This window comes from Styela clava, chromosome 2 (assembly GCF_964204865.1).
Source record: "Styela clava chromosome 2, kaStyClav1.hap1.2, whole genome shotgun sequence".
NCBI lineage: Eukaryota > Metazoa > Chordata > Ascidiacea > Stolidobranchia > Styelidae > Styela > Styela clava.
In genome coordinates this window covers 26,276,321-26,299,540 of record NC_135251.1, presented here as the reverse complement: position 1 = coordinate 26,299,540, position 23,220 = coordinate 26,276,321, and the positions used below count along the sequence as shown (strand labels likewise).

The 23,220-nt window shown below is 34.5% G+C and overlaps 1 protein-coding gene and 3 long non-coding RNA genes across 4 annotated transcripts; all 4 read right to left on the bottom strand.

The window, feature by feature from the left end:
- Positions 1-5,119: 5,119 nt before the first annotated feature.
- LOC144432453 (uncharacterized) lies at positions 5,120-5,545 on the bottom strand. Its single transcript, XR_013480694.1, has 2 exons — positions 5,469-5,545; positions 5,120-5,351 (listed from the first exon to the last, which is right to left on the bottom strand). It is a non-coding gene; the product is annotated as an uncharacterized LOC144432453 (long non-coding RNA).
- A 3,872-nt stretch (positions 5,546-9,417) lies between these two features.
- On the bottom strand, positions 9,418-13,235 carry LOC144431311 (uncharacterized). Its single transcript, XM_078119290.1, has 5 exons — positions 13,048-13,235; positions 12,430-12,516; positions 12,101-12,312; positions 11,488-11,599; positions 9,418-10,491 (listed from the first exon to the last, which is right to left on the bottom strand). The coding sequence occupies exons 2-5, from the start codon at positions 12,494-12,496 to the stop codon at positions 10,436-10,438; spliced, it is 447 nt and encodes a 148-aa protein (XP_077975416.1). The 5' UTR covers positions 12,497-12,516; positions 13,048-13,235; the 3' UTR covers positions 9,418-10,435.
- Positions 13,236-14,686: 1,451 nt separating this feature from the next.
- Positions 14,687-15,686, bottom strand: LOC144419891 (uncharacterized). The gene is made up of 3 exons (XR_013474349.1): positions 15,616-15,686; positions 15,287-15,498; positions 14,687-14,793 (listed from the first exon to the last, which is right to left on the bottom strand). It is a non-coding gene; the product is annotated as an uncharacterized LOC144419891 (long non-coding RNA).
- A 4,284-nt stretch (positions 15,687-19,970) lies between these two features.
- On the bottom strand, positions 19,971-22,973 carry LOC144419892 (uncharacterized). The gene is made up of 4 exons (XR_013474350.1): positions 22,868-22,973; positions 22,538-22,749; positions 21,901-22,036; positions 19,971-20,903 (listed from the first exon to the last, which is right to left on the bottom strand). It is a non-coding gene; the product is annotated as an uncharacterized LOC144419892 (long non-coding RNA).
- Between the last annotated feature and the right edge of the window lie 247 nt (positions 22,974-23,220).

Below are 23,220 nucleotides of genomic sequence, written 5' to 3'. Positions count from 1 at the left end.
CTATACACCCATCCGATACAGTGACTACCGTGAGTAGATATCAAATTGTCGAATAACTTCAGAATGAGGTTCCAATATCTTTGCATCTGCGTATATTTGCACCCGACCAATTGTTTTGAAACTTTTATTGGTTTAAGACTGTACAATTGTATGTTTCGCTGAAAGATCATTATTTATATTTATTTTAAACAATTGGGGCCTCAATTGAATTCGTTTGTGTGGTGACGTAATCAAAATTACAAGTACGTGGCGGCTCCCCTTTCGCATAAGTTCAAATCTGTTGTCAGGTGCGCTACGGCACCGGGAGGCCACTGTGACAGATTTCACACTCTGACCATTTCGTGCTCATTGATCATCGTTTCATTGCGGCAGGCGTTTAACACAGTAATAGGAGTTCGCGATCGCGCCATAATTCGTTTGGAGGCGCAAACGAATTCGGCCTTCACGCTATCTGAAAAGTGTATATTTTACCCGGTAATACATAATGTTTGCCAACCATTGCTCTAAGTCTATAGAAAAAATTTCTCGCTTCTGGTTTCGGCGTTAGACCACAGATTACGTCGGAATAGCTCAAACCTAGATCAATCAATGCATTCATTCCAAATTTCACTATGATCACAAATTTATTCTTGCTTATATATATATATAGAAACATGTTAAGTCGTAAACTTTCTATAAGATACGGAAGTTCAGCGAAAACCTCATAGATTTTGAAGAGTTACAGCTTCAAAAGATTATTAAATTCATGGGAACGACTTTTGGGGGTCATTACAACGATTCTTCCAAATGTCCTTTTAATTTACGTCTATTACTGCTAACTGCTAAAAAGAGGATTATCAATTGAATAAACATCCATGACTCTGCAGAATAAATGACTTCGTTATGCAGAAGTTTAAAATGAGTAAATAATCATTAACAAAAATGGGTACTCCCGTAGTATGTGTACCAGGTTAGGGTTAGGCCATAATTTTATTCTGATTTTACTCATTAGGCTTGCACGTAATTTACGGATTTACGGAATTACGGAATTATTTCGAGTTACGGAAGCGAAGTTACGAATTACGTAAATTCGTAAGTATTGGTGGAGCGCTTTTGCGATTGCAACGAGCTCTCTTTAGAGCAGTCAATTCCGTCGATTGTAAAAAATTAAAGTTTAATAAGTAGAAGAAGTTAGAGTTCCGGTATTCGCAGCCGTTTTTTTCTCTCTTGTTATGCAGATGGAGAAGGCATAACGCGTTGCCATTTACTAACCTATTACCAACTTATCTAGCATGGCAAATGTACATATCAAGCGTAGATATGGGATAGAATTGTGTTGAGACTGATGGACGCCAACACACCTGGTTTCAACTTCTTCGGGTGAAATGACTAAAGAATGTAAGAGATCAACTTATAAAACATGGTCTATTTGTAAATGCCGTGATAATTAATGTCGCGCTTATCAAACAGCAATATGACGACGGAAGAGAACTTGCGTAATGAACCAACGCAACTTAGTTATTCCGGCATCGGTAAAGCGATTCAGACGGCAGAGAAACAACAAAAAGACGGGATTTCCCATGTTTATTCTGCGCGAGATCCATTTTCTATTACAAAATCTTGATGTTCTGTTACCGGTTTTATCCTTATATATCTGTCAGTACTTGGCCTTGTTTTCACAATGCCTCGCACTATCTCGGCCAAATATGTCTTTACAATATCTTTAAGTCTTTACCAAATGCGGCAACTTATTTTGATTTATCGTCGACTCAAATACCACCGGCACTCGACCAAACTTGTGTCAATCTTAGCCGATAGGATTGTCGACTTGAGTTAGAAAAGTAAATTAATATTTTCGTGAGTGCAAAATAAATGCCACCAAATGCATTGTTTTGCGATATAACTTTGTATTTTCGGAGAAGGCATGTCACATAAGTACGGTATTTAAATAATGCGCAAATAATTAATATTTAATCTAAATTTATCGCAAATAATGTTATAACATTTAGGCCGCGAAATGATTTAATGTAAAATGAAGCATGGTAATCGGAATATCGTCAATAAGTCGGCATCAATAATTATTATAAAATGCTAACTAGGTAGTGAAGTCGGATAATGTAAAAAAAAAACGGTACAATAACAAGTCTTCGTCGTGAGGCAAGTATAATCAAACGAGAGAATACGCTCGTCGTTGATTTATAAATTAGAAACCCGGAATTTTTATTTAATACGAAACTCGTAATACGAAACTCGTATTAATACGTTAATACGATTTTAAAAAAGTCAACTATCGTTTCATAAATATATTACCACATACCAGTGTTGGTAATGATAAAATTGATCGCATAAAATTGGGTGATAAAGTTGATAAAGGAAAATCAAAGCTAACACAAAAGATAAAAATCAGAATAAAATTAATTTGAATTCACTCCTTGATATTTGTCTTTAGCATATGTCGCCGGCGTGTAGTACTAGCGGAAATATGAAAACCAAACTGTCCCAACTGTCGATGTCCCATTCGGAATAGAAGTGGATTAAATTGGTTGTTATGATAGGTTTAAAAGTGTGAAAAAAATATCGCAATTACGGGGTCATTACGTAATCGATTTGGCCGTAATTACGGAATTGATTTTTGTCAATTACGTGCAAGCCTATTACTCATATTAGTTTTATTACGAGTTCGGAGACTGTTTGTGTTATCCAAGTTAATATACCCCATGCCCATAAGTTTCAGTCCCTTAAATTAACAACTTGATGTAAAATAGGCGAAAAAAATCAGTTACATCCATAAAGGTACACATACTTCTGGAGCACCAAAATTGGCTAATTACTGACTTATGAAAGGTATTATAGTTCCACGTCTCGATATACAATATACACAATTAAAAAAATGGAATTAGATGGGGTAAATAGTCAATAATGACGTTTTCTAAAGTTTCAAATTACACGCAAGAGTAGTGAAAATACTTCTAGTTATTCAAATATTGCTTTGAAACATATCTTCTTTGCAAATGATGTCATGATGAGCAGAATCGTGATTACACGTTGCTGGTAAATTAATTCAGCTTGAGTTTTTTATTTTATTATGGGAAATTTTTATTTTAATTTTATTCAAGCACACAGTTTCACTGATCAGTTCTTGGGTGGAAATGAAAACTTGAAAAAACCTCATAGTTTAAATCTATCTTTATTTTCTTTTTCTTTTCCGGTTACAAACATTGACGTAAATTCTTTACCAAATTTGTTTTAATCAGTAATTAAATGAATCCTGGTAGGCCTTTATCCCCTTCTGCATAGCTCTGCACACTTGACGCACAACGTTTCAGCTATTTTCTCTGTTAAAAAAGTTGTAAATTTCATACTTCTGTTATACGGTTCCATTACATTTGAACCCACGTACATTTGAACCCATGACAATTGCACCTGTATGCTATTGCACCTATGGAATTTTTTTTGTTTCACGGATAGTTAAACCCATACTAACCCTAACCCTTGGGTTTTAGCACCCGCATGTAGATTGAACCCGTGGATATACGCATGGGTTCAAATGTACATGGGTTCAAATGTACGGTCACCCTGTTATACATCAGTGACCACCTCTTCGACAATAATTAATCGCCGATAAATAGCATCTATAATTGAACGAATTGGTTTTGATTTTCAGATTTTTTTCGTCGCGGGGAGGTAGAAAGGTTGTTGACACTTTGAATAACACAAGTATAAAAAGCAACGGATAAGAAGCAAAACGAAAAATTAGGATTTGCAAGGCAAGATTAACTGATTATAACTGAATGGCATTTTTAAATGAAAAAAAAGCTTTTCGGTTACGGATAAGGCTGGGCATTTTGAATCGAATATTCGAATCGAATAGTAAACTATTCGAAGCGGTTCAGAGCAAAATTTCGTATCGCCGCCATCTTTTTTGTTTCCTTTCCGCCGATTGTCGAGGTAAATTTCTCAATTTTTTCATGGCAGTCATATTGTTCAACGCAATTCTGACATATGACTCATTTCTGTAGTGAGGTATTGATGAAAATGTATTTTTTATTGTGTACGCTCAGCAATCTGTCTGAGTGATGTATTTTACGTTTCTAGTAATTTGTGTACCTGGAGGACCAAATACAAGAAGAAAGTTACATACAATTATATATCTCCCAAATATTCGAGATTCGATTCAAAAAAAATATTCGATTCGATTCTGAAATCATCAGGTAGTCGAAAATGCCCAGCCCTAGTTATGGACAAATACATAGAGGATATTGTACTGACACGCCCATCGGGCTAAACTGTTGCCGTTTATTAAACGTGTGTCACTATAATAGTGTTTGGCATGACCGTTTGCAATTTGCCTCGTCCAGTAGGCCTAATTATATCTCATTTAGATATAACTGCACTGTTCAACGATATATCTAAAGCGCACTTTTTCCTATTTCGATCATTGTGGTCGCAAGCAAAAATTGGATCTCGCAATAACTTTGATAATTTTCAATATCCCGCAGACAAAGTTAAATTGAAATTTGCACTTAAACTTACTCCAGACACGAGGGAATGAGCTGTTGTGCACATATATAAGTCTTCTCAATATTAGCACATCCAGATTTGAACCCATGCTTCTCTTTCCCACATAACTTGAACTTTTCACACAAAGAACGTTGTCTTTTCAGAATTCATTTCTAAAGAACATGTGACCAATATGATTAAAAAATACAATTTTAAATTCAGATATATTATATTTAATATTATTTTATAAATTAATGCTCAAAATGAAGGAAAACAAGACAAGAAAAGTCACAAAAGCACACTCTTCATTTTATTAAATTATTTTATATTCTGCTTTCGTGGTCGCTACCAAACGTTTTGTTTGGTGGAGTTTTACTTTGGTGTAGACGTGCTTTTTTAAATATTGGAAGGCGAAATGAATTTACATGCGAAGGTGCATGAAAACATAGTCAAAGCTAGGTATAAAAATTGGTCACGAAAGAAAGGTGACCATTGACCATTTAAAATGTTCTATTTGCTTTCACGCTTCGTAAGACTAACAGACAAATATCCATATAATTTCATTAAATTCTGCGTACAATTTGGGGCACTTCTATGAAACAGCGAATTGGAATTTTCGAAAAATAAAGGCATGTATTGTGGGTGCTGTCTTGGTGGTTATTCCAAAAATTTTTCATAGTTAGGCTCAACATCATCCTCGAATATGGCTTCAAAATTTGATTCCAGGTCTGGTTCAAAGTCTTCATCGTCGTCAAAATCGGTGTCAATTTCCGCTTCAATATTTTTTTCATCCAAAAATTTTTGAGGATATTCTTTCTCGAGATTTTTATTAAAATCTTCATTGTAGTCAAATTCTTCGAAATGTAGATCTTCTAAAATGTTTTATTCATATTGCATTTCATTAAAAAAGATAACAAAACAACAATTAACGTTAAAAAGTTTGATTTGTTCCAATTGCAATTCGATAGAAAATATGACATACAACTCACTTGCTATTATGCAGCAATAAAGGAGAACGACAGGTATGATCTTGTTTTTGCAATTCATTTTCTGCAGCTTTTGTATTAATTACAATCCTTACAATGAAATAGAAAAAAAAATGTGTTATCATTTAAAAAGTGTTATGCGAAGTGATCAATGCAACGCAGTTGCCAATATTATAGAAATGTACATCGAAGCTAAACTCTGCCAGTACTGTTTACTAAACTACCAAAAAGAAGTGACTCCGCATCAAAAATAACGAATTCGACTTGAAGTTAAAGGTAGATCAATATAGTTCAGAATTTAGAGTTAGGTCGGATTGAGCTAGATATTACAAAAAATAGTTTTTAAATATCGCAGTAATTTCAGACATTTTGACTGTTGGGCTACTTTCAATGAATAATTGTTCAAGATTAAAAATGATCAGATCAGAAACTATGTTTTCGATTTATGAGCCAGGTTACAACTCTAACCCGACTGCGCAATAATTTAATCTGTACTCCTCATAATACGTCGTTGAACATCTATTACCCCCGAAAAGGCTGTTTTTTGTTTGTATTTGTTGGAACCAGTCTATTATTTCTGATTTGCTACTCACTTCACTAGTTTCGTGGGAGAGGGAGAGAGACTACTTATATTGTTTTGTCATAATTGTTGTAAGTTTGATACATCAATTTAATATCTAACGTCAGCTTAACTCTCGTTTAATTATTCAAAATGCCGAACAGAAAGTGCACGTTTTCCAGTGATGTTTCAGCAGTACTAAGCCTACGAATCGAACCAAGATTTGTCCAATACGCACTGCCCGTTTTTTTGTTCGTTTCATATATTATATATATGATAAGCCGGGATAAAATTTTTCTTTGTTAAACTGGAAAACCTGGATTGACTCGTGAATATGTTTCGATATCTTTATTGTTCGGAGAAAGAGGTTATAATATTTTGACATTTTATTTTTGGTACTTTTCGTAGACACAATAGTAAGTAACATATGGCAGGGGCGCCGAAAGCTGAAGCCGGAAGTTGAAGTTTAAATCGTGTAGTAAATCACATTCAATCCCCAATTATCAGTACCGACTTCGTGCTTGTTATTAGAATTTATTCGTTTGACAGTTGTGACAAGCTTCCTCAAAATTTTATAATATTCCGACCGACGTTTTGTTTTTTTGTATCTTTTCGTAGACACAATGGTGAGTAACATAATATGGCAGAGGCGCCGAAAGCTGAAGCCGGAAGTTGAAGTTGGAATCGTGTAGTAAATCACATTCAATCCCCCATTATCAGCACCGACTTCCAGCTTGTTATTAGAATTTTTTCATTTGACAAGCTTCCGCAAGAATATTTCAAATTCATCGTTAGCAAAGTAGTTATCATGACGAAATAGTTCAGTGCTTATTTTAATTGAATTTTAATTTCAAGTTTGTGAATCTGATGTAGTTTCAACGTGAAATTCCCCACGACAGAATCCTAATAGCCCTAAACCAGGGGTACCCAACCTTTGTATCTCAATTTCCCACTTCCGATTAGGCTGAGTTGTTATTTACTAATATATATGGACTTATTTAAAGAGAATAATTTTCCTGTCAATAATAATTGGTATGACTTTCTATGATAAAGGCTTGCAATTGGTGCAGAGGTTGAAACCCTGCGAGAACATTCATTGCGCCGTCTAGCATCCCAAGACAGTGACGATCCGTGTAAATAAAATCAGTGTTATCCATCGAATAGAACAATTCAACGCTTAAAATTACATAAAACGCATCAAAGTTTACATAACATTACACCGTCTATATCAATTCTGCTGTTTTTTTTTATATGATAGACCGGAAGTTTTAATCTATTGGACAAGGAGATCCAATCATCTTTAACGGCGCAGACTTACTCGGCAGAAGATCATCACACTCCACGAGACAAAGTTTCATTTATGCCCCACTGATGTTATGGAACTTTTGGTTCTTGCTATTCGCAGGACATCTAGAAATGACGCAGTTGATATCACCTTTGAACTCATTTGAAATTGCCCATGTTGTCGAATCTTATCCTGCTTTTATTTTGCAATTTTTTTTAGCAAACTGATAAGCAAATGGGTATTTGAAATATGTTGCTCCATTTCATGGGGCTACATAGAACCATTGGAAATGGTCTTAGTGCAAAAAACGCATTGCGGCAGTTGCTCAAAATTTTCGTTAAAAACGTGAAACGTAGCCGATATGACTATGATCGTACTTTATTTTTACATAAGCCATTATCTTTTATTAACAATTTAGCAGAATGGAGGGACGGGTCAAATATTTGTTCATCATAGCGCGCGTGCTTACCCAAGACACTTGAATAAAAACTGTTCCCTTTTGCGGCTCTGCAACAAAAATCTTCCTGCGTAACGTTCAATTTAAAGCGTTGGTGCTCGCTCGAGACATGCCTGTGAGGTTGTTATCGGCCGACCAAAGATCAAAATGAGTTACGTAGCACGATCAGAATATCATGCCCAACAACGTGATATTTTACTAAAGTTTTGATTAATTGAATGGGAATCTTTTTCGGCTTCATGGCATATATTTTGAATTTCATTGTGTAATACTTAATAATTGTGTTGTTGTGCGTACATTTTTGGAGGAGCATTCAATTTCCCACCTACAACCTCCAAATTTCCCACTAGTGGAAAATTCCCCACCGGTTTGGAACCACTGCTCTAAACCAGGGGTGTGCAAAGTGCGGCCCGCGGGCCAAATGCGGCCCGCAAAGGAAAATTGTGCGGCCCGCGGAGGCAACTGGAGAGCAGTTTGAAAAAAAATAAGATTAAAAGATACAAAAGCTAACAATTTAGGCGTTTTAACTTATCATTTCTGCAAGGACCCCTAATGATGACATGAGATCAATAACAAAAAGACATCAATTTGTGCCTGCAACTAATAGAAAGCTGAATTTGAAAGCTGTGTTATATGTTGGTGCGGCCCGCGGTTTCACCCGGTTATTGATATTTCGTCCGCCTACGAAAAAGGTTGCACACCCCTGCTCTAAACAAATAATAAACAGTTTAAGAATTAAATCCCTCTCTTCGCCTATTTTGTAACTCTTTATTTCTGCATCACTATGCCTATAACTACTGTTTTAGTAAATTCAAAATTAGACAGAGAGAGAGAGAGCGAGAATTTATTTTTTCGTCTCAGCTGGTGTTATGCGCTGGTGAAACTCTGGATTTTGTACAGTTTTAGTAGTTTATGATGTGTGCTTAAATGAGTATTATAGCAATATTGAAGAAATGAAAAATATAGGTACTACTACACCAAATGAAAAACGCTCCCCATTAACGACAAAATTTATCCTTGTTGAGAAATTTCACCCCGATTGGAAAACGTTGTTTCGAGCGAAGGAAAAAACTTCTTCAAATTGGGTTTATATCAGAAAACAGTATACATATAAAAGGTACCGATTGTACCTTTTTCTTAAATCATGAATGCTTTCGAGTGCAACTCTAACCTAAACCTTGGCTGTATCCGGTACAAAAGTGTGTTCTCGTTAACTATACACCCGTCCGATACAGTGACTACCGTCAGTAGATATTAAATGGTCGAATAACTTCAGAATGAGGTTCCAATATCTTTGCATCTACGTATATTTGCACCCGACCAATTGTTTTGAAACTTTGATTGGTTTAAGACTGTACAATTGTGTATTTCGCTGAAAGATCATTATTTATATTTCTTTTAAACAATTGGGGCCTCAATTGAATTCGTTTGTGTGGTGACGTAAACAAAATTACAAGTTGCGTGGCGGCTCCCCTTTCGCATAAGTTCAAATCTGTTGTGGCCTTCACGCTATCTGAAAAGTGTATATTTTGGCCGGTAGTACATCATGTTTGCCAATCATTGCTCTAAGTCTATAGAAAATTTTCTCACTTCTGGTTTTGGCGTTAGACCACAGATTACGTCGGAAAAGCTCATACCTAGATCAAGCAATGCATTCATTCCAAATTTTACTATGATCACAAATTTATTCTTGCTTATATATAGATATATATTAACATGTTAAATTGTAAACTTTCTATAAGATACGAAAGTTCAGCAAAAACCTCATAGATTGTGAAGAGTTACAGCTTCAAAAGATTAATAAATTCAAGGGAACGACTTTTGGGGGTCATTACAACGATTCTTCCAAATGTCCTTATTTTAGGTCTATTACTTCTAACTGCTAAAAAGAGGATTATCAATTGAATAAACATCCATGACTCTGCAGAATAAATGACTTCGTTATGCAGAAGTTTAAAATGAGTAAATTATCATTAACAAAAATTGGGTACTCCCGTAGTATGTGTACCAGGTTAGGGTTAGGCCATAATTTTATTCTGATTATCCTCATATTAGTTCTATTACGAGTTCGGAGACTGTTTGTGTTAGCCAAGTTAATATACCCCATGCCCATAAGTTTCAGTCCCTTTAATTAACAACTTGATGTAAAATAGGCGAAAAAAATCAGTTACATCCATAAAGGTAGACATACTTCTGGAGCACCAAAAATTGGCTAATTACTGACTTATGAAAGGTATTATAGTTCTACGTCTCGATATACAATATACACAATTAAAAAAAAATGGAATTAGATGGGGTAAATAGTCAATAATGACGTTTTCTAAAGTTTTAAATTACACGCAAGAGTAGTGAAAATACTTCTAGTTATTCAAATATTGCTTTGGAACATATCTTCTTTGCGAATGATGTCATGATGAGCAGAATCCTAATTACACGTTGCTGCTATATTAATTCAGCTTGAGTTTTTATTTTATTATGGGAAGATTTTATTTTTATTTTATTCGAGCACACAGTTTCACTGATCAGTTCTTGGGTGGAAATGAAAACTTGAAAAAATATCATAGTTTAAATCTATCTTTATTTTCTTTTTCTTTTCCGGTTACAAACATTGACGTAAATTCTTTACCAAATTTATTTCAATCAGTAATTAAATGAATCCTGGTAGGCCTTTATCCCCTTCTGCATAGCTCTTCACACTTGACGCACAACTTTGCAGCTATTTTCTCTGTACAAAAAAGTTGTAAATTTTATACTTCTGTTATACATCAGTGACCACCTCGTCGACAATAATTAATCGCCGATAAATAGCATCTATAAATTGAACGGATTGGTTTTGATTTTCAGATTTTTTTTCGTCGCTCGGACGTAGAAAGGTTGTTGACCCTTTGAATAACACAAGTATAAAAAGCAACGGATAAGAAGCAAAAGGAAAAATTAAGATTTGCAAGGAAAGGAGAAACTGATTATAACTGAATGGCATTTTTGAAAAAAAAAAAAAAGCTTTTCGGTTACGGATAGGGCTGGGCATTTTGAATCGAATATTCGAATTGAATAGTAAACTATTCGAAGTGGTTCAGAGCAAAATTTTGTATCGCCGCCATCTTGTTTGTTTCCTTTCCGCCGATTGTCGAGGTAAGTTTCTCAACTTTTTTCATGGAAGTCATATTGTTCAACGCAATTCTGACATATGACTCATTTCTGTAGTGAGTTATTGATGAAAATGTATTTTTTTATTGTGTACGCTCAGCAATCTGTCTGAGTGATGTATTTTACGTTTCTAGTAATTTGTGTATCTGGAGGACCAAATACAAGAAGAAAGTTACATACAATTATATATCTCCCAAGTATTCGAGATTCGATTCGAAAAAAATATTCGATTCCATACTGAAATCATCAGGTAGTCGAAAATGCCCAGCCCTAGTTATGGACAAATACATAGAGAATATTATACTGACACGCCCATCGGGCTAAACTGTTGCCGTTTATTAAACGTGTGTCACTATAATAGTATTCGGCATGACCGTTTGCAATTTGCCTCGTCCAGTAGGCCTAATTATATCTCATTTAGATATAACTGCACTGATCAACGATATATCTAAAGCGCACTTCTTACTTTTTATCGATCATTGTGGTCGCAAGCAAAAATTGGATCTCGCAATAACTTTGATAATTTTCAATATCCCGCAGACAAAGTTTAATTGAAATTTGCACTTAAACCTACTCCAAACACCAGTCTTCTCAATATTAGCACATCCAGATTTGAACCCATGCTTCTCTTTCTCACATAACTTGAACTTTTTACACAAAGAACGTTTTCTTTTCAGAATCCATTTCTAAAGAACATGTGACCAATATGATTAAAAAATACAATTTTAAATTCAGATATATTATATTTATTATTATTTTAGAAATCAATGCTTAAAATGAAGGAAAACATGACAGGAAAAGTCACAAAAGCACACTCTTCATTTTATTAAATTATTTTATATTCTACTTTCGTGGTCGCTACCAAACGTTTTGTTTGGTGGAGTTTTGGTGTAGACGTGCTTTTTTAAATATTGGAAGGCGAAATGAATTTACATGCAAAGGTGCATGAAAACACAGTCAAAGCTAAGTATAAAAATTTGTCACGAAAGTAAGGTGACCATTGACCATTTAAAATGTACTATTTGCTTTCACGCTTCGTAAGACCAACAGACAAATATCCATATAATTTCATTAAATTCTGCGTAGAATTTGGGGCACTTCTATGAAACAGCGAATTGGTATTTTCGAAAAATAAAGGCATGTATTGTGGGTGCTGTCTTGGTGGTTATTTAATATGTTGTACAAACCTCCAGAAATTTTTCATAATCAGGCTCAAAATCATCCTCGAATATGGCTTCAAAATTTGATTCCAGGTCTGGTTCAAAGTCTTCATCGTCGTCAAAATCGGTGTCAATCTCCGCTTCAATATTTTTTTCATCCAAAAATTTTTGAGGATATTCTTTCTCGAGATTTTTATTAAAATCTTCATTGTAGTCAAATTCTTCAAACTGTAGAGCTTCTAAAATGTTTTATTCATATTGCATTTCATTAAAAAATGTAACAAATTAACAATTAACGTTAAAAAGTTTAATTTGCTCCAATTGCAATTCAATTGAAAATATGACATACAACTTACTTGCTACTATGCAGCAATACAGGAGAACGACAGGTATGATCTTGTTTTTGCAATTCATTTTCTGCATCTTTTGTATTAACTACAATCCTTATGAAATAGAAAAAAAAATTGTTAACATTTAAAAAGTGTTATGCGAAGTGATCAATGCAACGCACTTGCCACCATCATAGAAATATACATCGAAACTAAACTCTGCCAGTAGGCCTACTGTTTAATAAACTACCGAAAAGAAGTGACTCCGCATCAAAAATAACGAATTCGCCCTGAAGTTAAAGGTAGATTATTATAGTTCAGAATTTGGAGTTACGTCGGATTGAGCTAGATATTACAACAAATATTTTTTAAATATTGCAGTTATTTCAGACATTTTGACTGTTGGGCTACTTCCAATGAATAATTGTTCAAGATTAAAAATGATCAGATCAGAACCCATGCTTTCGATTTATGAGCCAGATTACAACTCTAACCCGACTGCGCAATAATTTAATCTGTACTCCTCATAATGCGTCGTTGAACATCTATTACCCCCGAAAAGGCTGTTTTTTGTTGTTGTTTAATATCAATACAAATATTTTTATGGCAATGGAACCAGTCTATAAGTTCTGATTTGCTACTCACTTCACTAGTTTCGTGGGAGAGGGACTACTTTTATTGTTTTGTCATAATTGTTGTAAGTTTGATACATCAATTTAATATCCAACGTCAGCTTAACTTTCGTTTAATTATTCAAAATGCCGAACAGAAAGTGCACGTTTTTCAGTGATGTTTCAGCAGGACTAAGCCTACGAATCGAACCAAGATTTGTCCAATACGCACTGTCCCGTTTTTTGTTTGTTTCATATATTATATATATGGTAAGCCGGGATAAAATTTTTCTTTCATGTCATTTCCTCAAAACATTAAAACTGTTCTAGTCTATGCGTGCGGATCATTTTAATGTACGAGTTTCTTTATTAAACTAGAAAACCTGGATTGACTCGTGAATATGTTTCGATATCTTTATTGTTCAGAGAAAGAGGTTATAATATTTTGACATTTTATTTTTGGTACTTTTCGTAGACACAATAGTAAGTAACATATGGCAGAGGCGCCGAAAGCTGAAGCCGGAAGTGGAAGTTGAAATCGTGTAGTAAATCACATTCAAACGCCCATTATCAGTACCGACTTCGTGCTTGTTATTAAAAAAAATTCGTTTGACAGTTGTGATAAGCTTCCTCGAAATTTTAATATATTCCGACCGACGTTTTGTTTTTTTGTAACTTATCGCAGACACAATGGTGAGTAACATAATATGGCAGAGACGCCAAAAGCTGAAGCCGACAATGGAAGTTGGAATCGTGTAGTAAATCAAATTCAATCCCCCATTATCAGCACCGAATTCCAGCTTGTTATTAGAATTTATTCATTTGACAAGCTTCCGCAAGAAATTTAAAAAAAAATTAAGATTCGCAAGGCAAGGATAAACGGATTATAACTGAATGGCATTTTTGAAAAAAAAAAGCTTTTCGGTTACGGATAGGGCTGGGCATTTTGAATCGAATATTCGAATCGAATCGAATAGTAAACTATTCGAAGCGGTTCAGAGCAAAATTTCGTATCGCCGCCATCTTGTTTGTTTCCTTTCCGCCGATTGTCGCGGTAAATTTCTCAATTTTTTTCATGGAAGTCATATTGTTCAACGCAATTCTGACATATGACTCATTTCTGTAGTGAGTTATTGATGAAAATGTATTTTTTTTATTGTGTACGCTCAGCAATCTGTCTGAGTGATGTATTTTACGTTTCTAGTAATTTGTGTATCTGGAGGACCAAATACAAGAAGAAAGTAACATACAATTCTATATCTCCCAAGTATTCGAGATTCGATTCGAAAAAAATATTCGATTCCATTCTGAAATCATCAGGTAGTCGAAAATGCCCAGCCCTAGTTATGGACAAATACATAGAGAATATTATACTGACACGCCCATCGGGCTAAACTATTGCCGTTTATTAAACGTGTGTCACTATAATAGTATTCGGCATGACCGTTTGCAATTTGCCTCGTCCAGTAGGCCTAATTATATCTCATTTAGATATAACTGCACTGTTCAACGATATATCTAAAGCGCACTTCTTACTTTTTATCGATCATTGTGGTCGCAAGCAAAAATTGGATCTCGCAATAACTTTGATAATTTTCAATATCCCGCAGACAAAGTTTAATTGAAATTTGCACTTAAACTTGCTCCAGACACCAGGGAATAAACTGTTGTGCACATAAGTCTTCTCAATATTAGCACATCCAGATTTGAACCCATGCTTCTCTTTCTCACATAACTTGAACTTTTTACACAAAGAACGTTTTCTTTTCAGAATCCATTTCTAAAAAACATGTGACCAATATGAATAAAAAATAAAATTTTAAATTCAGATATATTATATTTATTATTATTTTAGAAATCAATGCTTAAAATGAAGGAAAACATGACAGGAAAAGTCACAAAAGCACACTCTTCATTTTATTAAATTATTTTATATTCTGCTTTCGTGGTCGCTACCAAACGTTTTGTTTGGTGGAATTTTGGTGTAGACGTGCTTTTTTAAATATTGGAAGGCGAAATGAATTTACATGCAAAGGTGCATGAAAACACAGTCAAAGCTAAGTATAAAAATTTGTCACGAAAGTAAGGTGACCATTGACCATTTAAAATGTACTATTTGCTTTCACGCTTCGTAAGACCAACAGACAAATATCCATATAATTTCATTAAATTCTGCGTAGAATTTGGGGCACTTCTATGAAACAGCGAATTGGTATTTTCGAAAAATAAAGGCATGTATTGTGGGTGCTGTCTTGGTGGTTATTTGTACAAACCTCCAGAAATTTTTCCTAATCAGGCTCAAAATCATCCTCGAATATGGCTTCAAAATTTGATTCCAGGTCTGGTTCAAAGTCTTCATCGTCGTCAAAATCGGTGTCAATCTCCGCTTCAATATTTTTTTCATCCAAAAATTTTTGAGGATATTCTTTCTCGAGATTTTTATTAAAATCTTCATTGTAGTCAAATTCTTCAAACTGTAGAGCTTCTAAAATGTTTTATTCATATTGCATTTCATTAAAAAAGGCAACAAAACAACAATTAACATTAAAAAGTTTAATTTGTTCCAATTGCAATTCAATTGAAAATATGACATACAACTTACTTGCTATTATGCAGCAATAAAGGAGAACGACAGGTATGATCTTGTTTTTGCAATTCATTTTCTGCAGCTTTTGTATTAATTACAATCCTTACAATGAAATAGAAAAAAAAATGTGTTAACATTTAAAAAGTGTTATGCGAAGTGATCAATGCAACGCAGTTGCCAATATTATAGAAATGTACATCGAAGCTAAACTCTGCCAGTACTGTTTACTAAACTACCAAAAAGAAGTGACTCCGCATCAAAAATAACGAATTCGACTTGAAGTTAAAGGTAGATCAATATAGTTCAGAATTTAGAGTTAGGTCGGATTGAGTTAGATATTACAAAAAATATTTTTTAAATATCGCAGTAATTTCAGACATTTTGACTGTTGGGCTACTTTCAATGAATAATTGTTCAAGATTAAAAATGATCAAATCAGAAACTATGTTTTCGATTTATGAGCCAGGTTACAACTCTAACCCGACTGCGCAATAATTTAATCTGTACTCCTCATAATACGTCGTTGAACATCTATTACCCCCGAAAAGGCTGTTTTTTGTTTGTATTTGTTGGAACCAGTCTATTATTTCTGATTTGCTACTCACTTCACTAGTTTCGTGGGAGAGGGAGAGAGACTACTTATATTGTTTTGTCATAATTGTTGTAAGTTTGATACATCAATTTAATATCTAACGTCAGCTTAACTCTCGTTTAATTATTCAAAATGCCGAACAGAAAGTGCACGTTTTCCAGTGATGTTTCAGCAGTACTAGGCCTACGAATCGAACCAAGATTTGTCCAATACGCACTGCCCGTTTTTTTGTTCGTTTCATATATTATATATATGATAAGCCGGGATAAAATTTTTCTTTGTTAAACTGGAAAACCTGGATTGACTCGTGAATATGTTTCGATATCTTTATTGTTCGGAGAAAGAGGTTATAATATTTTGACATTTTATTTTTGGTACTTTTCGTAGACACAATAGTAAGTAACATATGACAGGGGCGCCGAAAGCTGAAGCCGGAAGTTGAAGTTGAAATCGTGTAGTAAATCACATTCAATCCCCCATTATCAGTACCGACTTCGTGCTTGTTATTAGAATTTATTCGTTTGACAGTTGTGACAAGCTTCCTCAAAATTTTATAATATTCCGACCGACGTTTTGTTTTTTTGTATCTTTTCGTAGACACAATGGTGAGTAACATAATATGGCAGAGGCGCCGAAAGCTGAAGCCGGAAGTTGAAGTTGGAATCGTGTAGTAAATCACATTCAATCCCCCATTATCAGCACCGACTTCCAGCTTGTTATTAGAATTTTTTCATTTGACAAGCTTCCGCAAGAATATTTCAAATTCGTCGTTAGCAAAGTAGTTATCATGACGAAATAGTTCAGTGCTTATTTTAATTGAATTTTAATTTCAAGTTTGTGAATCTGATGTAGTTTCAACGTGAAATTCCCCACGACAGAATCTTAATAGCCCTAAACCAGGGGTTCCCAACCTTTGTATCTCAATTTCCCACTTCCGATTAGGCTGAGTTGTTATTTACTATTATATATGGACTTATTTAAAAAGAATAATTTTCCTGTCAATAATAATTGGTATGACTTTCTATGATAAAGGCTTGCAATTGGTGTAGAGGTTGAAGCCCTGTGAGAACATTCATTGCGCCGTCTAGCATCCCAAGACAGTGACGATCCGTGTAAAGAAAATCAGTGTTATCCATCGAATAGAACAATTCAACGCTTAAAATTACATAAAACGCATCAAAGTTTACATAACATTACACCGTCTATATCAATTCTGCTGTTTTTTTTTATATGATAGACCGGAAGTTTTAATCTATTGGACAAGGAGATCCAATCATCTTTAACGGCGCAGACTTACTCGGCAGAAGATCATCACACTCCACGAGACAAAGTTTCATTTATGCCCCACTGATGTTATGGAACTTTTGGTTCTTGCTATTCGCAGGACATCTAGAAATGACGCAGTTGATATCACCTTTGAACTCATTTGAAATTGCCCATGTTGTCGAATCTTATCCTGCTTTTATTTTGCAATTTTTTTTAGCAAACTGATAAGCAAATGGGTATTTGAAATATGTTGCTCCATTTCATGGGGCTACATAGAACCATTGGAAATGGTCTTAGTGCAAAAAACGCATTGCGGCAGTTGCTCAAAATTTTCGTTAAAAACGTGAAACGTAGCCGATATGACTATGATCGTACTTTATTTTTACATAAGCCATTATCTTTTATTAACAATTTAGCAGAATGGAGGGACGGGTCAAATATTTGTTCATCATAGCGCGCGTGCTTACCCAAGACATTTGAATAAAAACTGTTCTCTTTTGCGGCTCTGCAACAAAAATCTTCCTGCGTAACGTTCAATTTAAAGCGTTAGTGCTCGCTCGAGACATGCCTGTGAGGTTGTTATCGGCCGACCAAAGATCAAAATGAGTTACGTAGCACGATCAGAATATCATGCCCAACAACGTGATATTTTACTAAAGTTTTGATTAATTGAATGGGAATCTTTTTCGGCTTCATGGCATATATTTTGATTTTCATTGTGTAATACTTAATAATTGTGTTGTTGTGCGTACATTTTTGGAGGAGCATTCAATTTCCCACCTACAACCTCCAAATTTCCCACTAGTGGAAAATTTCCTACCGGTTTGGAACCACTGCTCTAAACCAGGGGTGTGCAAAGTGCGGCCCGCGGGCCAAATGCGGCCCGCAAAGGAAAATTGTGCGGCCCGCGGAGGCAACTGGAGAGCAGTTTGAAAAAAAAATAATATTAAAAGATACAAAAGCTAACAATTTAGGCGTTTTAACTTATCATTTCTGCAAGGACCCCTAATGATGACATGAGATCAATAACAAAAAGACATCATTTTGTGCCTGCAACTAATAGAAAGCTGAATTTGAAAGCTGTGTTATATGTTGGTGCGGCCCGCGGTTTCACCCGGTTATTGATATTTCGCCCGCCTACGAAAAAGGTTGCACACCCCTGCTCTAAACAAATAATAAACAGTTTAAGAATTGAATCTCCTCTTCGCCTATTTTGTAACTCTTTATTTCTGCATCACTATGCCTAAAACTACTGTTTTAGAAAATTCAAAATTAGAAAGAGAGAGAGAGAGCGAGAATTTACTTTTTCGTCTCAGCTGGTGTTATGCGCTGGTGAAACTGTGGATTTTGTACAGTTTTAGTAGTTTATGATGTGTGCTTAAATGAGTATTATAACAATATTGAAGAAATGAAAAATATATGTACTACTACACCAAATGAAAAACGCTCCCCATTAACGACAAAATTTATCTTTGTTGAGAAATTTCACCCCGATTGGAAAACGTTGTTTCGAGCGAAGGAAAAAACTTCTTCAAATTGGGTTTATATCAGAAAACAGTATACATATAAAAGGTACCGATTGTACCTTTTTCTTAAATCATGAATGCTTTCGAGTGCAACTCTAACCTAAACCTTGGCTGTATCCGGTACAAAAGTGTGTTCTCGTTAACTATACACCCGTCCGATACAGTGACTACCGTCAGTAGATATTAAATGGTCGAATAACTTCAGAATGAGGTTTCAATATCTTTGCATCTACGTATATTTGCACCCGACCAATTGTTTTGAAACTTTGATTGGTTTAAGACTGTACAATTGTGTATTTCGCTGAAAGATCATTATTTATATTTCTTTTAAACAATTTTTCTTAAATCATGAATGCTTTCGAGTGCAACTCTAACCTAAACCTTGGCTGTATCCGGTACAAAAGTGTGTTCTCGTTAACTATACACCCGTCCGATACAGTGACTACCGTCAGTAGATATTAAATGGTCGAATAACTTCAGAATGAGGTTCCAATATCTTTGCATCTACGTATATTTGAACCCGACCAATTGTTTTGAAACTTTGATTGGTTTAAGACTGTACAATTGTGTATTTCGCTGAAAGATCATTATTTATATTTCTTTTAAACAATTAGGGCCTCAATTGAATTCGTTTGTGTGGTGACGTAAACAAAATTACAAGTTGCGTGGCGGCTCCCCTTTCGCATAAGTTCAAATCTGTTGTGGCCTTCACGCTATCTGAAAAGTGTATATTTTGCCCGGTAGTACATCATGTTTGCCAATCATTGCTCTAAGTCTATGGAAAATTTTCTCACTTCTGGTTTTGGCGTTAGACCACAGATTACGTCGGAAAAGATCAAGCAATGCATTCATTCCAAATTTTACTATGATCAAAAATTTATTCTTGCTTATATATAGATATATATTAACATGTTAAATCGTAAACTTTCTATAAGATACGAAAGTTCAGCAAAAACCTCCTAGATTGTGAAGAGTTACAGCTTCAAAAGATTATTAAATTCAAGGGAACGACTCTTGGGGGTCATTACAACGATTCTTCCAAATGTCCTTAATTTAGGTCTATTACTGCTAACTGCTAAGAAGAGGATTATCAATTGAATAAACATCCATGACTCTGCAGAATAAATGACTTCGTTATGCAGAAGTTTAAAATGAGTAAATAATCATTAACAAAAATTGGGTACTCCCGTAGTATGTGTACCAGGTTAGGGTTAGGCCATAATTTTATTCTGATTATCCTCATTTTAGTTCTATTACGAGTTCGGAGACTGTTTGTGTTAGCCAAGTTAATATACCCCATGCCCATAAGTTTCAGTCCCTTTAATTAACAACTTGATGTAAAATAGGCGAAAAAAATCAGTTACATCCATAAAGGTACACATACTTCCGGAGCATAAAAAATTGGCTAATTACTGACTTATGAAAGGTATTATAGTTCTACGTCTCGATATACAATATACACAATTAAAAAAAAAATGGAATTAGATGGGGTAAATAGTCAATAATGACGTTTTCTAAAGTTTTAAATTACACGCAAGAGTAGTGAAAATACTTCTAGTTATTCAAATATTGCTTTGGAACATATCTTCTTTGCGAATGATGTCATGATGAGCAGAATCCTAATTACACGTTGCTGGTATATTAATTCAGCTTGAGTTTTTATTTTATTATGGGAAGATTTTATTTTTATTTTATTCGAGCACACAGTTTCACTGATCAGTTCTTGGGTGAAAATGAAAACTTGAAAAAATATCATAGTTTAAATCTATCTTTATTTTCTTTTTCTTTTCCGGTTACAAACATTGACGTAAATTCTTTACCAAATTTATTTCAATCAGTAATTAAATGAATCCTGGTAGGCCTTTATCCCCTTCTGCATAGCTCTTCACACTTGACGCACAACTTTGCAGCTATTTTCTCTGTACAAAAAAGTTGTAAATTTTATACTTCTGTTATACATCAGTGACCACCTCGTCGACAATAATTAATCGCCGATAAACAGCATCTATAAATTGAACGGATTGGTTTTGATTTTCAGATTTTTTTCGTCGCTTGGACGTAGAAAGGTTGTTGACACTTTGAATAACACAAGTATAAAAAGCAACGGATAAGAAGCAAAAGGAAAAACTAAGATTTGCAAGGCAAGGATAAACTGATTATAACTGAATGGCATTTTTGAAAAAAAAAAAGCTTTTCGGTTACGGATAGGGCTGGGCATTTTGAATCGAATATTCGAATCGAATCGAATAGTAAACTATTCGAAGCGGTTCAGAGCAAAATTTTGTATCGCCGCCATCTTGTTTAATTCCTTTCCGCCGATTGTCGAGGTAAATTTCTCAATTTTTTTCATGGAAGTCATATTGTTCAACGCAATTCTGACATATGACTCATTTCTGTAGTGAGTTATTGATGAAAATGTATTTTTTTATTGTGTACGCTCAGCAATCTGTCTGAGTGATGTATTTTACGTTTCTAGTAATTTGTGTATCTGGAGGACCAAATACAAGAAGAAAGTTACATACAATTATATATCTCTCAAGTATTCGAGATTCGATTCGAAAAAAATATTCGATTCCATTCTGAAATCATCAGGTAGTCGAAAATGCCCAGCCCTAGTTATGGACAAATACATAGAGGATATTGTACTGACACGCCCATCGGGCTAAACTGTTGCCGTTTATTAAACGTGTGTCACTATAATAGTATTCGGCATGACCGTTTGCAATTTGCCTCGTCCAGTAGCCCTAATTATATCTCATTTAGATATAACTGCACTGTTCAACGATATATGTAAAGCGCACTTCTTACTTTTTATCGATCATTGTGGTCGCAAGCAAAAATTGGATCTCGCAATAACTTTGATAATTTTCAATATCCCGCAGACAAAGTTTAATTGAAATTTGCACTTAAACTTACTCCAGACACCAGGGAATAAACTGTTGTGCACGTCAGTCTTCTCAATATTAGCACATCCAGATTTGAACCCATGCTTCTCTTTCTCACATAACTTGAACTTTTTACACAAAGAACGTTTTCTTTTCAGAATCCATTTCTAAAAAACATGTGACCAATATGATTAAAAAATACAATTTTAAATTCAGATATATTATATTTATTATTATTTTAGAAATCAATGCTTAAAATGAAGGAAAACATGACAGGAAAAGTCACAAAAGCACACTCTTCATTTTATTAAATTATTTTATATTCTGCTTTCGTGGTCGCTACCAAACGTTTTGTTTGGTGGAGTTTTGGTGTAGACATGCTTTTTTAAATATTGGAAGGCGAAATGAATTTACATGCAAAGGTGCATGAAAACACAGGCAAAGCTAAGTATAAAAATTAGTCACGAAAGTAAGGTGACCATTGACCATTTAAAATGTACTATTTGCTTTCACGCTTCGTAAGACCAACAGACAAATATCCATATAATTTCATTAAATTCTGCGTAGAATTTGGGGCACTTCTATGAAACAGCGAATTGGTATTTTCAAAAAATAAAGGCATGTATTGTGATTGCTGTCTTGGTGGTTATTTAATATGTTGTACAAACCTCCAGAAATTTTTCATAATCAGGCTCAAAATCATCCTCGAATATGGCTTCAAAATTTGACTCCAGGTCTGGTTCAAAGTCTTCATCGTCGTCAAAATCGGTGTCAATCTCCGCTTCAATATTTTTTTCATCCAAAATTTTTTGAGGATATTCTTTCTCGAGATTTTTATCAAAATCTTCATTGTAGTCAAATTCTTCAAATTGTAGAGCTTCTAAAATGTTTCTATTCATATTGCATTTTATTAAAAAATGTAACAAATTAACAATTAACGTTAAAAAGTTTAATTTGTTCCAATTGCAATTCGATAGAAAATATGACATACAACTCACTTGCTATTATGCAGCAATAAAGGAGAACGACAGGTATGATCTAGTTTTTGCAATTCATTTTCTGCAGCTTTTGTATTCTACAATCCTTATGAAATAGAAGAAATAATCTGTCAACATTTAAAAAGTGTCATGCGAAGTGATCAATGCAACGCACTTGTCACTATCATAGAAATATACATCGAAACTAAACTCTGCCAGTACTGTTTAATAAACTACCAAAAAGAAGTGACTCCGCATCAAAAATAACGAATTCGCCCTGAAGTTAAAGGTAGATAAAATTTTTCTTTCATGTCATTTCCTCAAAACATTAAAACTGTTCTAATCTATGCGTGCGGATCATTTTAATGTACGAG